This window comes from Mobula hypostoma, chromosome 18 (assembly GCF_963921235.1).
Source record: "Mobula hypostoma chromosome 18, sMobHyp1.1, whole genome shotgun sequence".
In the NCBI taxonomy this organism is placed as follows: domain Eukaryota; kingdom Metazoa; phylum Chordata; class Chondrichthyes; order Myliobatiformes; family Myliobatidae; genus Mobula; species Mobula hypostoma.
This window is the reverse complement of record NC_086114.1, coordinates 53057193-53080108: the sequence shown is the minus strand read 5'-3', so window position 1 is coordinate 53080108 and position 22916 is coordinate 53057193. Positions and strand designations below refer to the sequence as shown.

Here is a 22916-nt window from a genome sequence, read left to right as displayed (position 1 = left end):
GGTGAAAATAATCAGAGTTGTACTTAAAGAAGCAGACTTGTTTATGTTCATACTAGATTCATGTGGTGTCATTACATTTGTAGTAAGTCTCTGCTACTTAAAGGATCTTCAGATCAGTTTGTTGTTGAATTGCTGCAATATTCCATCTGCCTTCCAAAAAGCTGACATTTTGTTACATATAAATGTAGTATCTAGAAAGGAAGAAAACCTACCATCTACAGTATGGTGAAGAATCAGTATGCAGCGTCTCCATACTTTGCTTCAATATCCTGTTCCAAGGAGGTTAAGGAATTGCATGTGATAAGAACGCGGTGAAATTGTCATAATGCTCCATAACAATCTACTATAATTAAAACACTGAGGTATTAGAATAATTTTCATAGTTATCAAAATTGTTCAATAAGTTTAATTTACATTTAGTTTCCTGTGGTAAAACTTTCCAACAGAACTACAATAGTAGCAGTAAGCAGGATTACAAGAGATATTAGAACTTATGATAAACAAGTGTGGTCAAAAGACTGGTTGAAATGAATGCCTAAAATGGAAAGAGATGCAGAGTTTGGATAACAAATTGCTGAGGTTATGATGCTGTTCAGTCACTGATGGGAGGCTGTAGCAAGTGAAAGTGGGAACGACACAAGCTGCCAAGGCTTGAGGTATGCAGAAATGAATGACTGGACCTTTGCACCAGCAGAACATTTGAATTAATCAAAGCTATTCTACAGACCTAATGAAGCATCTCAGACAAATATTTTGCTAGTTAAAGCATATTATGACTAAATAAATTGTAGTGGGGTTAATTAAGTCTGAAAGCTGCAGGGAGAAAAATAGTTTGTAGCCAATTATCAGCAACTGTGGCCTACATTGCCTACAGTTCTTTCCCTACTATTCCAGTAGTGTGCACTGCCCAAAATAAATATTTATCTCAGAGATTAATAGCCTTTGCAGCATTAAGGGGACACATTTTACAGAAGAATAATATTCTGTTTTATTTGGTGAAATGCTCTTAGCCTTATAAAACAGTGCATCCTCTGACATACTGAGTACTGCCATAGGATAATTGCTGAATATTACTAAATATTTACAGAGGACAGATTACAGCAATATAGAGATAATTGTAGGACAGGCTGTTAAATTCATTGTTGCTTTTATTTGAAATATTTTTAAGTAAATATAATAAGAAGGCACAGAGGCCAATGCAGATTAAATAGAAGGGTGATGGCTTGGGGTGGGGAAAATCCCTGATAACATGTAGGTCTACCTTTAGCAAACTATATTGGGATACCTTGCAAAACGTCTGTCTACACGCTACTATACACATTTATCAAAAGTACAAATGTTTGTATATGTTGTATTAAGACACTGAAATAAGAAGTGAACAAAGCTGAATTCTAGATAAATATTTTAAATTATTTTGACTGTTTATCAGTAAATAACAGAGCTGAATTCTGGCTCAAAAATATTAAATGGCAAACTCCAGATTCCAATTAATATTCTGAATATCAAGCTCTTTGAATTGATACAAGTTTACTAAATATATCTCTACACAGTAAACACAAGCTAACAACCTCTTTGGACCAGGTAGGGCACCACTGGAGATGCTATTCGGCAGGAAAACCTGGGCAGTAGGAGGGGAGTATTCATGTCTCAAGAGTTTTGTTGGAGTCTGGAATGTCCCCTTTAAGTGTAATATAACACAGATCATATGAATATGACAGTGTAAGGTAGTACAGCACTTAAATAGAAAGTATGTGAAAACTTTAGTCAATATGACTACAATTAAACATAAATCTCCAAAGTAATTTATAAAATTGAGTAATATGGGAGATACATTATTCTTTAAAGGAATTAATTTTATAAAACTTAAGATACAGTATAGTGGTCTTTTATGCAGGGAATTACACAAGTCTTAAAAAAACTTTTAAAATACTTTATTTGGTCCTCCTGTAAATTACTTTAATGCCATTCACAATGGTACAAGAGGGAATGGCAATGCATAAGCCCAATAATGAACATCCTTGTATAATGGCACTGCCCATTTACCAAGAAAATATTGGCATAGACTCCAATTCAATCTCATACATTCTGTAACATCTGCTTAATAGGAATGAGTGGACAAAAGGAATGTATCACTCTTTCCAGTAGGGGTGAGAGAAGCTGAGGATGCTTCCATTAAATGGCTGTGCTCTGAAGTGATTTACAGCAAGGAAGGTGAAGTCATTAGCCATTCTCTTACAATCCCCACTTTAAATGGGCACAAAAGATGGATGAAAACAAACAAACCAATGCACAACCAAGTCTAACAGGAAAACACCTCCCCCCCCCACACCCCCCCCCAACTTTCCAGACAAGCAAGGCCTACTTTGGATGGGAGAAAAAGGAGTGGGAATTAAAAGGGCTATTTTGGTCATCCTGTTTGAGGGGTTATTTGGATACCTGAACAAGGCCCAACCTACCTTGCATTTGTCTGAATACCATGCTTCAGTTCACAATTTACACTTAGCAGGAATAACTCAACTGAGTTACCAAACCTCTCTACATCTTGAAATATTAGTTGCAAAGATTAAACTAAAAGGAATGGTCCAATGGCCATCAGCTGTTTGGCTTTGTTACATGATTCCAGTAACCCACACTAGTCTCTGGTAACCAGCACCAGTCAGACACTTTCACTTTACTTACAGTATTTGGGAATATATCAAACAGATTTTGATTTCTTCCAAATTACAAGAACTGGTTGAAATTCTAACTTAATAGCACAATTTTCAATTTAATAATTTAAAAAAAATCTGCACCATGATTTTAGTAATTTCTCTCATATTTAAAAAGGATGATGTGCAATTGTTAATTTTATATCAGTTTGCTCTTTGAAGACATGGAAAATCTCTTTCTGGGTTGTCCGTTTGAAATGCTGCTGGTATCTGGTCCTTGGAAAACTGAATTTCCATCTTGCATCTTAACAAGAAATTGGTGATTCATAAGATCACTGGTCCACTTGAATCAATCTCAAAGTGTCATCTCAGGAGAGAACATTCAAATTCCAAACAAATTCTGATTGGCTTAATACAAAAACCTACGTCTGAGGCACACAATGTAATAAAATAATCAAAGCACTCAGCAGATAAACCTCCTCCAGACCAGAATGGCAAGCCTACCAGAAGTCCCAGTTTAAATTACAGGAGCGAAGTATTAAAAGGCTGGTAACACTGCTAATAGCCATAAATATGAATAAAACAATATAAAAATAAAATAGCAACTATAATTGGGTGACTTATTACTTTATGGTGATTCCTCCTGCATGATGTGAGGTGTTGCAAGGAGGTCTCCCGCTTTCAGAGCAGAAACCATTAAAAATCCGTTTCCTCGATAAACTATGAACAATACCAGGCAGGTAATTCCAATTTCAACAAACAGTATGTTTTGTCTCAAAGCTATGATTTTTTAAAAACTGGCTTTTCTATGGTTTCCTCCTCTAGTTTTAGCTCTTTTTTCCCCCCGAAAACCACCTGAATACACTATCTTTGTTCAAGTTAACTGGTCTTTTTTTTAAAGGAATTGTGCCTTGATGTGCCATACAGCATGGTGTGGTTTCTACCCCTCTACCATCTGTCCCTCCCAACCATAGGCAGTGCTTTGAATTACCTAGCAAGTTTGAGGACAGGCAGGTCTTCCAAATTCCAAATTAAAGAGGAATAAATGCAATGGCTCAAAACATCCTTTCACCAGGTGCAGCTAAGTGCCCTGGCTAACTTGTTCAATAGTTGGTCGTCCCCGCCCCGCCCCCCCCCCCACTTCTCTGTAGAATTGAAGAAGTGAGAGAAGATTTTTGTCTGTTTCAAGCAAAGGTGTTCATTAAAATGTGGAGTGCTCTGCCACAGGTTATAAATTCTTATGGAAAAGAAATTAAGAGAGGTGCTTGGAAGGGAATAGACTGGGATTACAACAGCTATTGTGTGGTTAAAATAATTCACCAGAACCAAATGAAGGCAAAAGAGCCTGTCTTTGTGCTGTTAGTCCATGATTTTGTGGGCGTTCTTCCAACTGGGAGGCAGTGCAACAGAAAAAAAATGTGGTTAAATGTAACTGGAAGCAATGTCACAAGGTTTTCACAGAATTATCAGTGTGCATAGAGGCCTCATAACTGAGAGGGAGTCACCACACAAGTGATAATAAGATCACCTCTGGGGTCCTGTACCTTAAGGCAGGGGTCTTAAAAGGGACAAAGTCTTATATCCCACAGCTATGAGATTTACCTGAACCAACCTCAGATTACAGTACAAATAAAGAAAAGTCATTTTTTAAGCAATGGTTCTGCATGAGTTTGCAGTACTTTTTGTGCTGGAATAAGGAAAAGGGGAATGGAGGTGTTGGGCTGTGATTATAAAATAAATTTTGCAAAAAGCAATAGTCTGACACAAACAGAAGAGATTCTGCAGATACTGAAAACCTAAAAAAATTATTTGACGCAGTGCATTTTGACTATTACTCTGTTCATAAAAGATTCAACTGTAACAGTCAGCTGAAGGCACGTGCTGAAAATACTTGGGCGCTTTGTTAGCAGCCAAGCAAGAAGGACATTAATCAATAACAAGGCACAAAATAAAATGAAAACAATCTCAAAGGTATAATGGCACAACAAACAATGAGAAGGGCACTGCCAATGTTTGCAGACATTTCATCACAGTGTAAACTTTCTACTTACTTCTATATAAGGGACGAGAGTGACGATATTTAGAATTATCCACATCACATTGTGAATTCTTATCTCATTCAGATCAAACCAGATTTTTTTTAAAAAAGGGAACTATTCACTTTGAGCAACTAAATTAGCTTTCCGAGACAAAGATACTGGACTTCTAACCCCAAATCTGATCTAATATTGTCCAGTACAGAGGCAGCGGGTGTGCTTGCATTTTGTGACATCATGGACCGTGAGTTTCTCAAGCCAGTGGAAAGTTTGAACTGAAAGCTGGGCTTGACACAAACATGCAAAGTCACATAAATCATAGCAAGACACAAAGTCTGAGGGCACTGACAGGAGGATGAAGAGAGCATACTCAGTTTGCTTTCCTGTAAAGTTCTATTGTGCATTGGGTTGTACAAATGTACAAAACCTAGCAAGTAAAAGAAAAAACAGAAAGAGGGATCCAGAAGGAACTCCTGCTTCACCACCATGAACCTTTGAAAGGGCAGGAAGAATCTTACTGTTCTGCTTTGAATGAGGACCAATTTCCCTTAGATGTTTGTATGCTGCTGTGTTATGTCTCTATGAACCAGGTTTATCACTGCAGACCATGTTGAAGGAGATTTGGAGATTTGAAAAATTTCTCCTTCAGGCTGATGGAATCACTGCTCCGATCCTCCGTTCTGCTTAGATAATATAAACCTCATCCCATGAGTCCGAACATGAGAACGTAATGCTGTTTTACTGTCAAAAACATCTCTACAAACTTGGCACTGGAGATCTACATCTTCCTCTGACGTAGTGTTTGACTCCCCATTATGTTCATCTTGCCCATTTTCACGAACCACATTTGCTTGAGGCTTTTCAGGTTCTTTGAACTTGTGGACAATGTAGAGGTGCCTGTTTAGGGAGAGTGCCGATGTATAACAGAGACCACACTGCGAGCACTGGAAGGTTGAACCATCAGTCTTGTGCTGAGGTATGTGTTCCTGGAAATCAGCTTTGCTCTTGGTCATATAACCACATATGGAACATCTGTACTGTTTGAACACTGCAACTTTCAGTTTCTTGGGAAGCGATGCTATGGTGTTAGAGCTGGGCTGCTCAGCTGCTTCAGAGTCACTTGCCACCCGCTTGCCAGGTAAGTCCTCCTCAAAAAAGGAACAACAATTAGAAATCACAAGTCTGACATCTTTAAGCAGGTATGCTCTGTAACTGTATTGATTTATTTTCATGTCATGAGCACCACCAGTATGGCTGTCATTGATTGTCTGCTCCTAGCTACCCACTTGTAAAGTGATAACAAGAGATTCTGCAGATGCTGGCAATCTTGAGCAGCACACACAAAATGCCGAAGGGACTCAGCAGGTCAGGTAGCATTTATAGAGAGAAATAAACAGCCAATGTTTTGGGGAGTGTCACCCTTCATCAGAATTGAAATGTCGACTGTTTATTTCCTTCCATAGACATTGCCTGACCTGCTTAGTTCCTCTAGCATTGTGTGTGTGTGTTGCTTTAGAAGGTGATTATCTGTTTCCTTAAACTGCGCAGGTCCTAAGATGCAGGTGTTCCCAAAGTGTTGTTATTGCCAGAATTTTGTTCCAGTAGTATTGGAGGAACAGTGATGAATACTCACGTCAACATAGTATCTGATCTGAAAGTGGTGGTGCTCTGACATACCCACCCCATTTAAATCACAGAGTAATGGATTTGCAAAGCACAGGAACAAACCTTTCGCGCCACCAAGTCCATGCAGACTACTAAATAACCATCTATACTGTTCCTATTGTTCAGCATTTGGTCCATTTGACTCAAATGCTCATCGAGATGCTTCCTAAAGGTTGTGAGAATATCTGTTTCTATCACCCCTCCAAAGCAGTGTAGTCCAGATTTCAACCACCTTCTGGGTGAAAGGACTCTTTCTCAGATCTAATTACCATAAATCATTATCCTCAACTTTAAACATCTTTGCTGTGGGGAAATGTTTCCTTCCTCTCATGGTTTTCAGCCTAAATGTCTTACCTATACGCTTAGACTGTGACCTGTTCTGGATTTCTCACCAGCTGGAATATTTTTGCTGCATCTTATCTCCCGCAGATAAAAGCTCACACCATCTCAATCTTCCCATGTCAATTCTGCCATTGCAGGAATATGTCTGGTAAACCTTTACTGAACTCCAAGGCAATTTATATTCTTCCTCAGAAAAGGTTACCAAAACTGCACTGGGTATGGTCTCATCAAGGCTGTGTACATTTGAAATAAGAGATTCCTGCTCCTGTACTCAAATTCTTTTGCAATGAAGGCCAATGTACCCACTTCGATGCTTACTGCTCCTGGACTTCCACTTCTATCAACTGGTGTAAAAGGCCACCTGGATCTTGTTGCATCTCCTCCTTTCCTAATTTCTCACCATTCAGATAATAATCTGTTTTCCCACCTTTATCCACATTACACTGCAGCTGCCATGTATTTGTCCACTAAACCTGTAAAAATCATACTGGAACCTCTCAGCATCCTATTAAGAGCTTAAACTCCCAATCAGCTGTGTGTTATCCTCAGACTTAGTATGTTTAATTCCCTTACCTAAATCATTATCTAAGTGGCTGGGGTTCAAACACTGCAGCAGCCCACTCATCACTATCTGCCATTTGGAAAAGGACCTGTTTATTGTATTTGTTTCATGACAGCCAATCAGTTCTCTACCTGTCGTAAACACAAAATAATCTGCAGATGCTGGGGTCAAAGCAACACTCACAACACGCTGGAGGAAATCAGCAGGTCAGGCAGCACCCGTGGAAATGATCAGTCAATGTTTCGGGCCGGAACCCTTCGTCAGGACTGTAGGGGGAAAGGGCAGAGGCCCTATAAGGAAGGTGGGGGGAGGGTGGGAAGGAGAAGGCTGGTAGGTATCAGGTGAAAAACCAGTAAGGGGAAAGATAAAGGGGTGGGGGAGGGGAAGCAGGGAGGTGATAGGCAGGAAAGGTCAAGAAGGAATAGGGGAAAACACAATGGGTAGTAGAAGGAGGCGGAACCATGAGGGAGCTAGCAGGCAGCTGGGGGAAGCGGGCAAATCTATAGCACACAGACTTGATTAGGTTCTCAAGTCCTGGAACTACTCCATGGGCCACACAGTAATGTAGCTGTTGCGTCAATGCTCTATCATACTGGATTCAATCCCAGTCTCCACTGCTGCCTGAGTGGAGTTTGCAAATTCTATGTCTGCATGGGCTTGAGGTGCTCTGGTTTCATCTTATATCCCAAAGATATCCAGGTACATTAATTGGACACCGCAATTTGTTCAGTGTGCAGGTGAGTAGAAGGAAGTGATGGGAATGTAGGGCAAATTTATATAAAAATGGAATCTGTGTTGGATTGGTCTAAATAGGTTATTGATGGTTAGCATGAATTTGGTGAGACTTTTTCTGCTCAAAGACCATGAAAATCTAAAACTCAAATCCTTTGCTTGTTATATTTTGTTGGTCTGATCTCATCAGTGCTCAGAGCAGCATGGATAAATAAGACTTTGCCACTGATTTTCAAGTTTCTTGGTGTGATGCATCTCACCTCTCATTGATTGGCTATACCTAATGCAAGAAATTCCAGACATTTGTTCACATCCTTCTGCCTTCTCACCACACAAAACCTTTGATATCTACCTTAAAATAGCAAATGGGGAAGAAAGACTCACCACATTGGCATCTGAGCTTGTGTGAACAGCTTTGGACATTTGGCTGAAGTCTGGGTTTCTGATGCCATGCATTAGGTTGATATGTTTTACAAGCATGAAACGCTTGGCAAAAAAGTGCTTTTCATCTGTGCAGTACCTGGAAATGACAGCAAAATGGTGAAATATTGAAAGATATTGCTTGTGCACGCAAGTTATTTTCAGATCAATTAATCTTAAATACTTAATCTTAATTAATCTTAAATACTTTTCACTTTTAAATGGGAAGACAGCTACTGCAAACAATAAACACAGATTAGTTCAGCAAAAATTTTTGATGAGTAATTTTCAGTACAAAAAGGTTTAAAAATATAACTGAAGAGATAAATCTGTTGCTATATTATCATTCCAGAGCCTTTTCTGCTGACCCATTTCTAAATGGCCATATTCTGGGTAGTGTGATCTCATTTATTGTAACTCTAATGGATATCGTACCCCATGGTACAATTTGGGAAGTAGCTCCTCAGGAAATGGGAGGCAATTGAGGAAAAAATAATGGATGATACATTCCCTGCAGCAGACAGCAAGGAGACTCTTCTTGGTGTACAGCAATAGGAGCTATTTTTGTAAAGTTTTTGGAATCCAGCCATCCATTGCTCATCCCAATTTATCCAGACATTCTGCTCCCTCTCCACCTCACTCCAAACACGCAGCACTCCATTCACTATGCACAAATCCCAACAGTTAAACTTGCAGCCAAGGGCAGTACAGCCTGGTGGACTGACTGACAGCAGCTCTTGGATACCTTCTCTTTCCTACCCCCAGAATGTGACACCCCCAAACACCCAGTCACCATCTCAGAGCTTATCACACCAGGAGATATCCTGTCCAGAGCCTTTGAAATGAGAGGTTGGAGCAATCTCTCATCTAAAACCAGGAACACAAATTGAAAAAAAAAACAGGACCCATTGTCTCTGCCTGCTCTAGCTCCAGTGAACTTACAGTGCCTGTAAAAAGTACTTACCACTCCTTGGAAGTTTTCATGTTTCATTGTTTTACAACATTGAATCACAGTGGATTTAATTTGGCTTTTTAAAGCACAGGTAAACAGAAGAGACTCTTCCATATCAAAGTGAAAACAGATCTCGTCAAAGTGAAAACAGATCTCTACAAAATGATCTAAATTAATTACAAATATAAAATACAAAATAATTGGTTGCTTATATATTCACCCCTTTAATATGACATCACTGGTGCCCTCAGTTGGTTTTAGAAGTCACATAATTAGTTAAATGGAGATCACCTGTGTGCAGTCAAGGTGTTTCAATTGGTTGTGGTAAATATATACCTGTATCTGGAGGGTCCAACTGCTGGTGAGTCAGCATCCTGGCAAAAACTACACCATGACAACAAAAGAACACTCCAAGCAACTCCACAAAAAGGTTATTGAAAAGCACAAGTTAGGAGATGGAGACAAGAAAATTTCCAAGTCACTGAATATCCTTTGGAGTACAGTTGTGTTATTCATCAAGAAACAGAAAGAATGTGGCCCAGCTGTAAATCTGCCCAGAGCAGACCATCCTCAAAAACTGAGTGACCATGCAAGAAAGGGACTAGTGAGGGAGGACACCAAGAGACCTATGACAACTCTGGAGGAGGTACAAGCTTCAGAGGCTGAGATGGAAGAGACTGCGCATACAACTGTTGCCCGGGTGCTTCACCAGTCGCAGCTTTATCAGAGAGTGGCAAAGAGAAAGCAACTGTTGAAAAAACAAACCTCACATGAAATCTCAGCTAGACTTTGCCAGGAGGCATGTGGGAGACTGAAGTCAGCTGAAAGAATGTTTTATGGTCTAATGAACCCAAAATTGAGCTTTTTGGCCATCAGACTAAACACTATGTTTGGCGTAAGCCAAACACCGCACGTCATCATAAAACACACTATCCTTACTGTGAAGCATGGTGGTGGCTGCATCATGCTGTGGGGATGCTTCACTGCAGCAAAATACAGGGAAATCCTGGAGGAAAAACTAATCCAGGCTGCAAGAGTACAGAAGATTTGTTTTCCAGCAAGACAATGGCCCCAAGCATAAAGCTGAAGCTACACAGGAATGGCTTACAAACAACAAAGTTAATGTCCTGGAGAGGCCAAGTCAAGAGTCCAGACCTCAATCCAATTGAGAATTTGTGGCTGTACTTGAAAAGAGCTGCTCAGTCACAATCCCCATGTAATCTAATAGAGGTTGAACAGCTTTGTAAAGAAGAATGGGGAAAAATTGCAGTGTCCAGACGTGCAAAGCTGATGAAGACCTATTCACCCATACTCAAGGTTGTAATTGCTGCCAATGGTGCATCTACTACGTACTGACTTAAAGGGGATGAATACTTATAGTATCAATTATTTTGTGTTTAATAATCGTATTAAATTTAGACCAATTTGTAGAAATTTGTTTTCACTCACACAAGAGTTTTTTCTGTTAATCAGTGTCAAAAAGGCCAAATTAAATCCACTGTGATTCAATGTTGTAAAACATGAAAACTTCCAAGGGGGAGAGGGTGAATTCTTTTTATAGGCACTGTATCTCCTCACACCTTGACTCCATCTGTTTCTCCCCTTATTCAGTCCCTTTACACCTACATTGAGGACACTTTCGATTCCCTGGTTCCCACTGTCTCAGGCACAGTGTCAGTAGCGCTGTTTGGATACCAAACTGGCTTAATCAGGATGTCTGAATAGATCAGCAACTTGTGAACATGTACACTTGCACAAAAGAGTTGGCAGACCTTCCCATTAAGTTCCAGATAAATATAAATGTCTAGAACAAAGCATTGCCCTTCTTTAAAATATACATCAACCTTTGAATTCTAATAATTGGTCCGAATAATTACAGGATATGTCCACTAGGTGGCAAAGCACCACTATTTCCCCAAATGTTTTGAGTTTGGCACACCCATATTGATGTCTCGGAGGAATCTACATACATGCAAAGCATGTACATAGTATATCAGGCCTGAGAAGTTTCTACACTAGATCGCACCCACAGGAACAAAATGCTGACATGCTGATTCTGGACTATGCTTTTAAAATAAAACATAGCACTTAGTCTTCCAAATAACTATTGGAACACAAAAGCCAGTATCTTCTGACCCACCCCAAACTGCTCTCTAGCCACCAGCTCTACACATTAACCCAGGTAAGTCTAACACTGAATCAGGTTGTTTGAACTTTGGAACTTATTGATCCTTAGTTGAGATATGTCTAACTTATCACTGTCTTTCCTTACACAGTCCATTTCTACCCTCAGAGTAATGCCCAATTGTGGATATGCCTCAGTTTACACCTTTACCTACTCCTTTTGTTGGCTTGAGATATCCATTCTGGAAATCACCCAAAATACTATGGCTTATGTCCTTATTCATACTATTTTATTCAGTTATTAACAATGTTTACTGACCTGCATCATTTCCCTGTTGGAAACACTATATTCTTTAATGAAGAAACAACACCTTACATTCCATCTGGGTAATCTCCAGTCTGATGGTATGAATATTGATTTCTCCTTCCATATTAAAACATTTCCCCCCTCCCCCTCCCCTCTTATTCTATTCCCTATTCTGGCCTTTTACCTCTTCCTTCCTGCCCATCACTTTCCCTTGTGTCCACCCCCTACCCTGTTCCTTTTTCCTACGGTCCACTCTCCTCTCCTATCAGATTCCTTCTTCTCCAGCCCCTGACCTTTCCTACTCACCTGACTTCACCAATCACCTTCTAGCTATCCTCCTTTTCCTCTCCTCACCTTTTATTCTGGCATCTTCCCCCTTCCACTTCAGTCCTGAAGAAGTGTCTTGGCCTAAACCGTCAACTGTTTATTCATTTCCATAGGTGTTGCCTGACCCAATGAGGTCCTCCAGCACTTTGTGTGTGTTGCTTATTCTTTAAAAGGATTTTTTCACATCTTTAAGTCTCCCTTTGGATTTCACTTCCCTGTATCTAATCTTCCCTAGACATACAGCCTCAGCAGTCAAAGCCTTAATTTCTTCATAAATCTCTCCCGTGTTTCCCATTTTTAATATGCTCCTCAAACCTGATGGGAAGGGACTTGTTCATTTGGCTTAATATCTCAATGTCTAATGTTGGGTGACAACACCGCTTTGAAGCATTTGGAAATATACTATGTTAAAGGAGCTATATTAAATCAGGCAGTAATAGCTAGCAGGGTTAAGCAGGAGTTCTAGTGTCTGGAGTGCACAGTCCATTTGTGAAGTAACTGGTTTGTGGAAAAGATCAAGCATAAAGAGGGGGAAAAAAAGCCTTTCCAGCATTCAAGTTGCCATAAACAATAGTTGATGATTCAGCCACATTATATTACTTTCAAATATTCCAAATTACTGCAGTTGGTTCTCCTTGTTACTATTGATGGTGAGGATCTACAGGGGGTACAAGGGGGTGCACCTAGTCTGACAGACTTGAATGGAGCACCAACACAGAGACTGTGTACATGGGTCAGAGTCACCTCTCCTTTCTGAGGAGATTGAGGTCCTTTGGCGTATGCAGGTCTCTCCTTCACATGTTCTACCAGTCTGTTGTCACCAGTACAGTCTTCTATGCGGTGGTGTGCTGGGGCACTGGCAACAACATGGGTGATGCCAACAGGCTCAATAAACTGATTAGAAAGACTAGCTCTGTTATAGGAGTCAAACTGGACACACTGGAGGCTGTGGTAGAACACAGGACTATGTAAAATCCTGGCAATTCAGGACAGTGTTTCTCACCTTCTGCATGCCACCTTGGCTGAACAGAGGAGCACTCTGCTCCAAAGAGTGCTATACGAGGTCATTCTTATCCTTGGCCATCAGGCTCTATAAGGAGTCAACCTATAGCCAGGGAAGTGATGACCCCCTCCTGTTACCCTGTTTAAGGTAACTATTTTTTTCTTTCTTACTTCTCTTCTAATATTTGTATATCTGCGCAATTGTAATGCTACTGTGACACTGTAATTTCCTTTGGGATCAATAAAGTATCTATTTATCTAGAATGAACAAGCAAAAATTTAATACCACAATTACCATGTTATTTGTGTAAAGTTGCAATTTCATGCAGATTTCTATCAGCTTCAATCTGACATTGAATGACTTTATCACGCACTATAGAACCCTGATTAAAATGAGGCAATTTTTTTCATTCACATCACTGTTTGACTGCATCCCAAATGATACTTGATGATTCAGTTACATTAAATTTTTTTTAAATATTCTATGGAGTGACAATCAATACACAGAATTTATGTGACTCCACAACGCTGCCTAAAAATGCACAAGGTGGCATACTACTAAGAAGGTGTGTTGCTGTAATACTGGTTACTTACACCAACTGACACATTAACTTTCATTTCTTACTGTGTAACTCAGACAGCAGTAAAGGAAGTTGAGGTTTACTCATTTGCTCAATTTTATCAAAAGCAAACTTCAAAACCTTGGCAAGGCTGAATATTAAATATGATAATAATTTTTAAGGGACAGTATGGCTCTGTGAGGATACCAAAAACTTAGTAAACAGAGTGGAGGTATGTCATTCCTATACTTCTATGAAATCAGATGTACAAATTCTGACAATTACCAGTTTTATTTGTTTTTCCTTCTTTATCCTCAGTTTCTATAGGCATAGTGTATTGATGTTAACTGCTTTCCATCACTGCTCCCACATTCTTAGGATATTTTCTCCATAAGACATAGAAGCAGAATTAGGTTATTCAGCCCATCGAGTCTGCTCTGCCATTCTATCATGGCTGATTTATCATCCCTCTCGACTCCATTCTCCTGCTTTCTCCCCGTAACCTTTGACGCCCTTACTAATCAAGAACTTGTCAACCTCTGCTTTAAATATACCCAATGACTTGGCCTCCACAATCATCTGTGGCAATGAATTCCACAGATTCACCACCCTCTGCTTAAAGAAATTCCACATCTGTTCTCTTCAGAGGCTGGATCCTCTGGTCCTAGACTGCGCCCACTATAGGAAATATCCACTCTATCTAGACCTTTCAATATTTGATAGATTTCAATGAGATCCCCCTCTTATTTTTCTAAAGTGGTTTGAAGCAAGTTTTTCAAAAATTCTGAACTTTTAAGTACTGTTCATAGACACTTCTCAATAAGCTACCCAATTTAAAAAAAAAACCACTTCAAAGTAAACTTCCACACCACTGATCTTCAATTTGAAAGAGCTGACTTTGCTCTTTTGAAGATGCTAATACACTACCACAGCAGTTTCAGAATTTGAATTTTACCATGTATAGTTCTTTGCATATTGTTTCACTGCATCTGGTGCACCACTCCCCCAGCTTAAAAACTACACAACACACATAAAAGTTGCTGGTGAACGCAGCAGGCCAGGCAGCATCTCTAGGAAGAGGTACAGTCGACGTTTCGGGCCGAGACCCTTCGTCAGGACTAACTGAAAGAAGAGCTAGTAAGAGATTTGAAAGTGGGAGGGGGAGATCCAAAATGATAGGAGAAGACAGGAGGGGGAGGGATGGAGCCAAGAGCTGGACAGTTGATTGGTAAAAGGAATATGAGAGGATCATGGGACAGGAGGCCTAAGGAGAAAGAAAGGGGGAGGGGGGAAGCCCAGAGGATGGGCAAGGAGTATAGTGAGAAGGACAGAGGGATAAAAAGACGAGAGGGAGAAAGAATATATATAATAAATAAAATAACGGATGGGGTACGAGGGGGAGGTGGGGCATTAACGGAAGTTAGAGAAGTCAATGTTCATGCCATCAGGTTGGAGGCTACCCAGATGGAATATAAGGTGTTGTTCCTCCAACCTGAATGTGGCTTCATCTTGACAGTACAGGAGGCCGTGGATAGACATATCAGAATGGGAATGGGACGTGGAATTAAAATGTGTGGCCACTGGGAGATCCTGCTTTCTCTGGAGGCCTCCCGTCCCATGATCCTCTCATATCCCTTTTGTTAATCAACTGTCCAGCTCTTGGCTCCACCCCTCCCCCTCCCACTTTCAAATCTTTTACTAGCTCTTCTTTCAGTTAGTCCTGACAAAGTGTCTCGGCCCGAAACGTCGACTGTACCTTTTCCTAGAGATGCTACCTGGTCTGCTGCGTTCACCAGCAACTTTTATGTGTGTTGCTTAAAATTCCAGCATCTGCAGATTTCCTCGTGTTTGCACTTAAAAACTATGCATTGTCTTTAAGGCTCATATATTCTGTAGCTACAAACAATGTGTCAAATAAAATTGTTTGTCTTTTAAAATTGTTAAAATGACACCCTACCCTGTGGGTGTAAAGAAATTGTTTGGCATCAGTCAAAAACAAACAGGAACAGGACATAGTTTCAGTACTCATTTCAATATCCCTCTCCCAACAGCTTGAAACCATTAGACATAGGAACAGAATTAGGCCATTTGGTCCATTGAGACTGCTCCGCGATTCAATCATGGCTGATCCTTTCCCCTCGCCCCCCTTCCTCAGCCCCACTCCCCAGCCTTTTCTTTATGCTATGTTCAGTCAAGAACCTATCAAGCTCTGCCTTCAATACACCCAACGACCTGGCTTCCACAACTGCCTGTGGTAATAAACTCCACAAATTTAGCACCTTCTGGGTAAAGAAATTTTCTGCATCTGTTTTAAATGGATACCTGTCTATTCTGAAGCTGTGCCCTTTTGTCCTTGACTCCCCCACCACAGGAATTCTTTCCACATCTACCATGTCTAGGCCCTTCAACATTCGAAAGGTTTCAATGAGATTCCCCCTGCCCAAACTTCGAAATTCCAGTGAGTACAGACCCACAGCTATCAAACATTCCTTGTATGATAGCCCTTTCCTTCCTGGAAAAAGCTTGTATTTTTATAGCAATTTTAAAGGTAAGGAAAATAACCTGGAGCATTATCAAAAAAAAATTGTAATCCATCTGAGGAAGGAAAGAAGGAAAGTTAGAGAGGCTGCTCCAGAGCTTAATAACTTATCAATAGAAGGCATAGTAGTCAATAATTAAAATAGAGGATCTGCAAAATGGCAGAAGTATACCTATGGAACTGAGTGTTGGAGATGATTTAACGGTTTGAACTGTGAGTGTGTGAATATACTTCAATATATCTAGAAGATTCTTTCTTTTTCAGTCCTTCATTGCTTCCAGTTGTCTCTCAACTTTTTAGTTCACACCCCCGTCCCCACCGAACTACCTGGTCAGCTTGTACTCCTTTCCCTCTCCCCACCTTCTTATTTTGCCTTCGTTCCCCTTCCTTTTCAGTCCTGATTAAGGGCCTCAGACTAAAACGTCATCTGTTTACTCCCTTTCATAGATGCTGCCTGACCCGAGTCCCTCCAGCACTTGGTGTCTGTTGCTCAAAATAACAACGGCAGCTTTGAAAATCAAGATATGCCTCAGCAGTAAGCAACGTAGTGATGACTGAATGGGAATCAGTGCTAGTTGAGACACAAGCAAGTATTTTAGATGAGACCTTTCTTCCCATTCATGGCACTTTCCTGAAAAAGGAAAAAAGGAAAGTGACTATATTCCAATGATTACATTCCAATTTATTAACCCCGCGACTTGATCAGGTAAATTAGACAATATACACTGGTACAATGCTTACCAACAGATATAGGTTCTCTTGACGCCATCATGATTCACTCTGACATGTCTACGCAGACTATGTGAGGAGTTGAAAGAACGATCACACTGTCGGCATGGATATCTCTTCATTGACTGTTGAAAGTGAGAAAGGGGATTGAAATACAGAATTATTGCTTCATCTTCAAAGTTGTATGTGTCTCATCTTACCTTGGTTATAGATCTGGAGACAAAAATGCTTTAGTTCAGTATTTGGCTAAATTTTCTAGAGATCAGTTAGAGTGATCTATTGTGATCAGCTAGAGTAGTGGCTGAGCCCCTATTCCTGTGAAGTATGTTATGCTACTTTCTATTATAGGGAGTTAGAGGGACTGAGAATTCAGAAAGGTGCGGTAAAAAAAAGCTCAGTTCGCCAAGAGAACCTGCAGGTGCAAAGCTCCACTGTACCTTGCACTTCCATGGTGTGGTGTGTTGTTGGTCTAATTTACTTACAGGGCAGAACCAATCCAAGCTTGTTTATTTCCTTTCATTGTACTATGTACAATTTATAGCACAGAATCAAGACTAAGAGTCACTACCAGTGAGGACTGCATAGGAATAGACTCATCCTACTTTATCTCATGTTGTAAGTATTATCTCCATGTCTCACTTGATTAATTATCTTGCTTCTTAAATGCACCTACATGACTGAACTCAACATTTCACATTCTGATCACTCCCAAAGTAATTAAGTTTCCCTCAAATTCCTTAGTTGATTTAAAGTGTGTTTTAAATTTATGATTTCCCCACATCTAGATTACATAATCGATTTCATCTCTAAAGAGAAAGCAAGAAATTCTACATAGGGAAGTCTGGTATTATCTACAATCGATGTTCGGAAATGATGCAGAAGACTGATTACTGTCGATTGTGAACAATAGGGTAAGATGGAAACTATTCTCTGCAGAGGATTTTAGGGGCGCTGGAAAGGCAAAGTGAAAGAGCAGTGTACTTCTAAAATGCATGTTTGATGTAGTGTAGACAGCAGCTGGTTTTGGGTGCTTTCTAATGTTCTGGTATTAACATGGAGGAAGGAAAAGCAGATAGGTTATGCTAGAACTGTCTAACATCACAAATTAGATGATAAGCTTATATAATATTTATTACAGGACACCCTACTTATTCTGCTATTTATCAAGATCTTGGCTGATTTCTCTTACAAAGACGTTTTCTGCACTATCCCCACATCTCTTGGTTCCCTTCATATCCAGTAACCCGTCGTTGTCCTGAATGAATTTAGTGACTGAAACACCACAGCCCTCTGGGGTAGATAATTACAATGATCCACTCTCAGTGAAGAAACATTTCCTCCTCTTCTCAGCCCCAACTGGCCTACCCTTTATTCTGAGACTATGACCTCTGGCTCTAGGTTCTTCATCTTACAGAGAACATCCTTCCAATATACAACCTATAGAAGTCTGTAAGAATTCAAAAAAAAGTTCGATGAGATCTTTCATTCTTTTAAAGAGCCCTCATCTACTCAATATTTTCTCATAAACTAGTCTAATGAATCTTGACGGCACTCCTTCTACGCTAAGTACATCCTTTAAGGTAAAGAGACCAAAACTGTACATGACACAACATGACTAAGTCTGACTAAGCACTTGCATATTTGCAACCAGGTATCTTTACTATTATATTCAGATCCTCTAATAATAAAGGCCAACATACCATTGCCCTTCCCAATTGCTTACTGCATCCATACATTGACCAAAGTTAATTTGAACATCAATGTTATCCACAGCGACAACTCTCACAGGTAATTAGGGATAAGTAGTGAACAGGCTCGAAAAAGGCTGAAAAGGGTTGTAGACTCAGCAAGCTCCATCATGGGCACCAAGGACATCTTCAAGAAGTGGTACTTCAAGGTTTCTAAGGTTGTCAGAGCTGGGGGTGGTAGTAGGGAAAGTGCTCCAAATGGCATGCGTCTCTGACAGCCTCTGACAACCAAGTCCAACTCTTGGCCTTCACGTGTGGCTTAGCCACTAGGCCTGGCGGAACTGTTTCTACTGACAAGAGAAGGGGCAACAGCAGACCACTAGCGCCTCAAAACCAGTTGCTTCGGGCAGGTGGGGCTCGTCAGCCTTGGATGGCAGCCTGCCTAGGAGAAAGAAAACTCTGACTTTAAACCTCCGCTGCCTTGTGGTCATATCCATCCACGGAAAAAGCTTCAGGAGTAAACCCAGAGGAAGAAATCTGGAGCTGGGTCCCTAAGGCAGTTTGATGTTGTTTACAACTTCACTCTGGCAACCTCTGCAACGACACTGGTGCCAAGCTGTATCGGTGCTTGCTCTTCCCTTGGACTACATCAGTGACGTGGAGAGGGGGAACCCACTGCATGGACAACAGCCGGTTCTTCATATCTTCCTGCTCAGGCTTGCGCCCTGGAGAGGCCACAGTCTACCAGAGGCACAAACCCATGATCCCCTGGGATTGATGGCTGCCTACTCGTACCTCAAGACAGCATCAATCACTAAGAACTCTCACCATTGGGACATGCCTTCTCATTACTACAATCAGGGAGGAAGTACAGGAGCCTGAAGACACATTTAGGAATAGCTTCTCCCCCTCTGCCATCAGACTTCTGAATGGTCCATATACCACTAACTTTTTTTGCATTATTCATTTTGCAATTCAATTTTGTGTCTTTGCATTGTACTGATGCCAAAATCAAATTTCACAAACAAGTCAGGACTAATAAATCAGTTTCTGATTTTGAACAACAACCAGATCCCAAAAATGAAGAAATGAAACTTTGATAATTCTAGCACCAACTGAATTCCCCTGCAAGCAAATCTCCCACTAATAGAAAGATCACCTGCAGCCTCTAGCAGCCATTGAACTTCCCCAACCCCATACACCTACAGGCAGGGATAAATCACATTAGGAAGTAACATTGGGAAATACAGGAGTCCTCCACTTTACGAACGTTCGCTTTTGCACCACTTCGCTTTTACGAAGGACCTACATTAGTACCTGTTTTCGCTAACCAAAAGAAATCTGAAGAGGATTTTCACTTTTACGAAAAAAGGCGCCCGCTTTAAACTTGTGTTTACCCTGAGAAAGACTACCATGACCGTGAAGCCTTGCGTGGGCAGGTGTGTGCGCATGTGTGTACGTGCCGATTTTTTTTCTACAGATCGGTTTTTGGCTAAATCTTCCCAATTCTGGTAAGTGAAACTACACTGTACATACATTACTTCTACTTTATATAGAGAAAAAGTGCCTGCTTTAAACTTGTGTTTACCCTAAGAAAGACTATCATGACCGTGAAGCCTTGAGCGGGCAGGTGTGTGCGCATGCGTGTATGTGCTGATTTTTGGTATGATTTGGTAGGTTATTTTTTGGGTCTGGGAATGCTCAAAAATTTTTCCCATATAAGTTAATGGTAATTGCTTCTTCGCTTTATGCCATTTTGGCTGATGAAAAGTTTCATAGGAATGCTCTACTCTTGGATAGCAGGGGAAACCTGTACAGTAATATAAACAATACAGGAAGAAAATGCTTTAAAAACTTTGATTTATTTTAATAAGGTTTAGAAATAATCCAATGATAAATATTCATGGAACAAAAGCTTCTTAGCATGGACACTGAAATAAGGTATCTGGTTACTGGGGAAACTGTTCAATGTGCAGCTTTTGAGTTGGACTTTTACAGTTAAAGAAAATCAAAGGAATGTCAAAAGCAAATTCAACACTGCTGCATAATGAATAAACAAATTAAAACGAACCTGCAAAATAAATGATAATTCAAACACTTAACTCAGTATTTGCATAACTTATCTACAGTTTCAAGGCAACGTGGTTGCCTTCTGATGGATTTGCATGGCAAAGTCGTCTTTCTGGAGTCTAAACTAGGCTTTAATTTATTTAGAGATGCCAGAAGAACTGAAAACACAGAGTACACAAAAGCTATCAATCTATGTAATCCTTCTTTGTGCAAGTAAACTCACCATGACAAATTTTCTACAGGTCAACAAATCCACTGCCCTTCAAGCAAACAGAAAATGCACTAAATTATATATTTTAAAAATACGCATCATGGTTACCAATAATATTCACCAAAACGAGCTTTTTGATGGCGAACATCGTGAAACAAAATAGCCTGACATATAAACACAAATTTGCTCCAAAGGTAGATGATTTCAATGGAAATGGCAGTAACAGTGGATTGAAAACACTTGTACATTGTCTCCAGGGTAGGGTCTAAGGAATAGCATCTAGCCCAAGCCATTGGTATTGACATGTCTTTTGAAAGACTGAGACAAATTCTGGAAAGCAAAGAACAAAGAAGAAAACAAAGCTTAAAACATTTAGAAATGAGTTCCAATTGAAATAAGACCCATGTCTCCTCTGCAGTTTTAAACATACAAATCCAATTGTTTGCACTCTTCACAAATATCTATTCAACACAAGAGTTCCTGGAATTTGAGCTACAGCTCACGGGGGGGGGGGGGGGGGGAGACCAGGAAACATGTTTTCCAATCTGGCAATGAATTACGCCAAACAGAAAGCTTTTAAGCAAATTTGTCAGAATGTTTGTAAATCCTGCTGCCTTAGTCTCCTTCCTTGGAATGCCATCAGAAATAGACCCAAATGAACTTCAAAAATTCATCACTGGAGGATCAGCAATTAAGTTTAACAATTATAATTTCTGAAAAAGGATACTAGTGAGATTTCCTTATTCATTGCTTAACCTGGCATTTAATTGGCACTGCTGGTGACATCATATGAGTCAGAATTATAACAAAATGCTTTTTAAATACTTGAGCTGGGTCTAGCTTCACACTTTGCACCTCCTCCCCCAACAAAAATCAAAAGAGAGTGGAGGAGAAAGATATCACTGCTTCTTGGCAAAAAGGCTTCCTGTCTGGATCTTTAAGATTTTAATTCTTATGACTTGTACACATATTAAAACTATGCAAAACATTCAAGGAATGGGGCGTTTAGAATTTAAGGGGCCAACTTTGCACCAAGAGCTATTCCTATAAGGGAAGTTACCAATGCAGTTCAATGGGTAATAGACTAATTTTATATGATGGATTACACTTTTTGTCAGTAAAGAATGCCAAAATGTTGTATTTTACAGAAATATAATCCAGGTGGCAGAGGAGGTGCTTTTTTTCTGGAAGTCTAAATTTGATTGCTTGTCAAATAATGGCCATTCAATCACAGTGGGGTGATGTAGGCTGATTGCAGTACAGGTGGGGGTGGGAAGAATTCCAGCCAGGTTGGCATTCCTACTATAACTTAAAGAATAATTAATAAAAAGCAGCAAGAGTAGTAGGGATTTTTGTCATTGTTGGCAAATACCAGGTAATTGCAATCTTACAGTTCTACAAAAATTAACTAGGCACATGGCGCCCTTGCTGCTTCACTTGAGGGATTGCAAATGATATCCAGAAACCAGATGAAGGGTCTTAACCCCAAACATTGTCCATTTCTCTCCATAAGATGCTGCCTGGCCCACTCACTTCCTCCAGCAATTCTTCCACAAAGTCAGTGGCTATAGCAATTACTAACAAAATCTTTCACATGACTGTAGCTGCTGAGCTATCGACTGTATTCCTGCACTGTATACTTCATTTAGGGGAAATCACCTGGAATCATACAAACCACTATTGGTCCCAAGTGGATATCACAAAGCCAACAATCAAGCACAATGATTATGTAAATTTTAGCTCAAATCCACCAAATACAATAAATTTCTTGCCATTTTCATGTAATCCTGATGACTACATTATCATAGAATACACACTCAAATCTTTCAATCATGAATAGTTAAAATGAACACCACTCAGAGAGGTAGAGCATTTGTTGCATCTTAAACATATGTTGAGGGACCTGCCTTCCTCCCCGATAATCAAATGGTCTGCAAAACAGGCACTGTTAATTTCTGCTGACCTTTGTTAAATCACTATCACTCTCCACTTGAAAATATAA

General features: G+C 40.1%; 1 protein-coding gene across 4 annotated transcripts in view; it reads right to left on the bottom strand.

Annotated features, from left to right (window-relative positions):
- Positions 1 to 408: 408 nt before the first annotated feature.
- Positions 409 to 22916, bottom strand: part of znf592 (zinc finger protein 592) — a 221210-nt gene continuing 198702 nt past the window's right edge. For 3 of the 4 annotated variants that reach the window (XM_063070873.1, XM_063070875.1, XM_063070874.1), the window contains exons 8-10: positions 16958 to 17070; positions 8370 to 8505; positions 409 to 5832 (exon numbers count right to left, since the gene is read on the bottom strand). In XM_063070873.1, the coding sequence (XP_062926943.1) occupies positions 5344 to 5832; positions 8370 to 8505; positions 16958 to 17070 (738 nt within the window). In that variant the 3' untranslated portion in view covers positions 409 to 5343. The remainder of the gene's footprint in view (positions 5833 to 8369; positions 8506 to 16957; positions 17071 to 22916) is intronic. The other variant, XM_063070876.1, reaches the window with a different exon arrangement.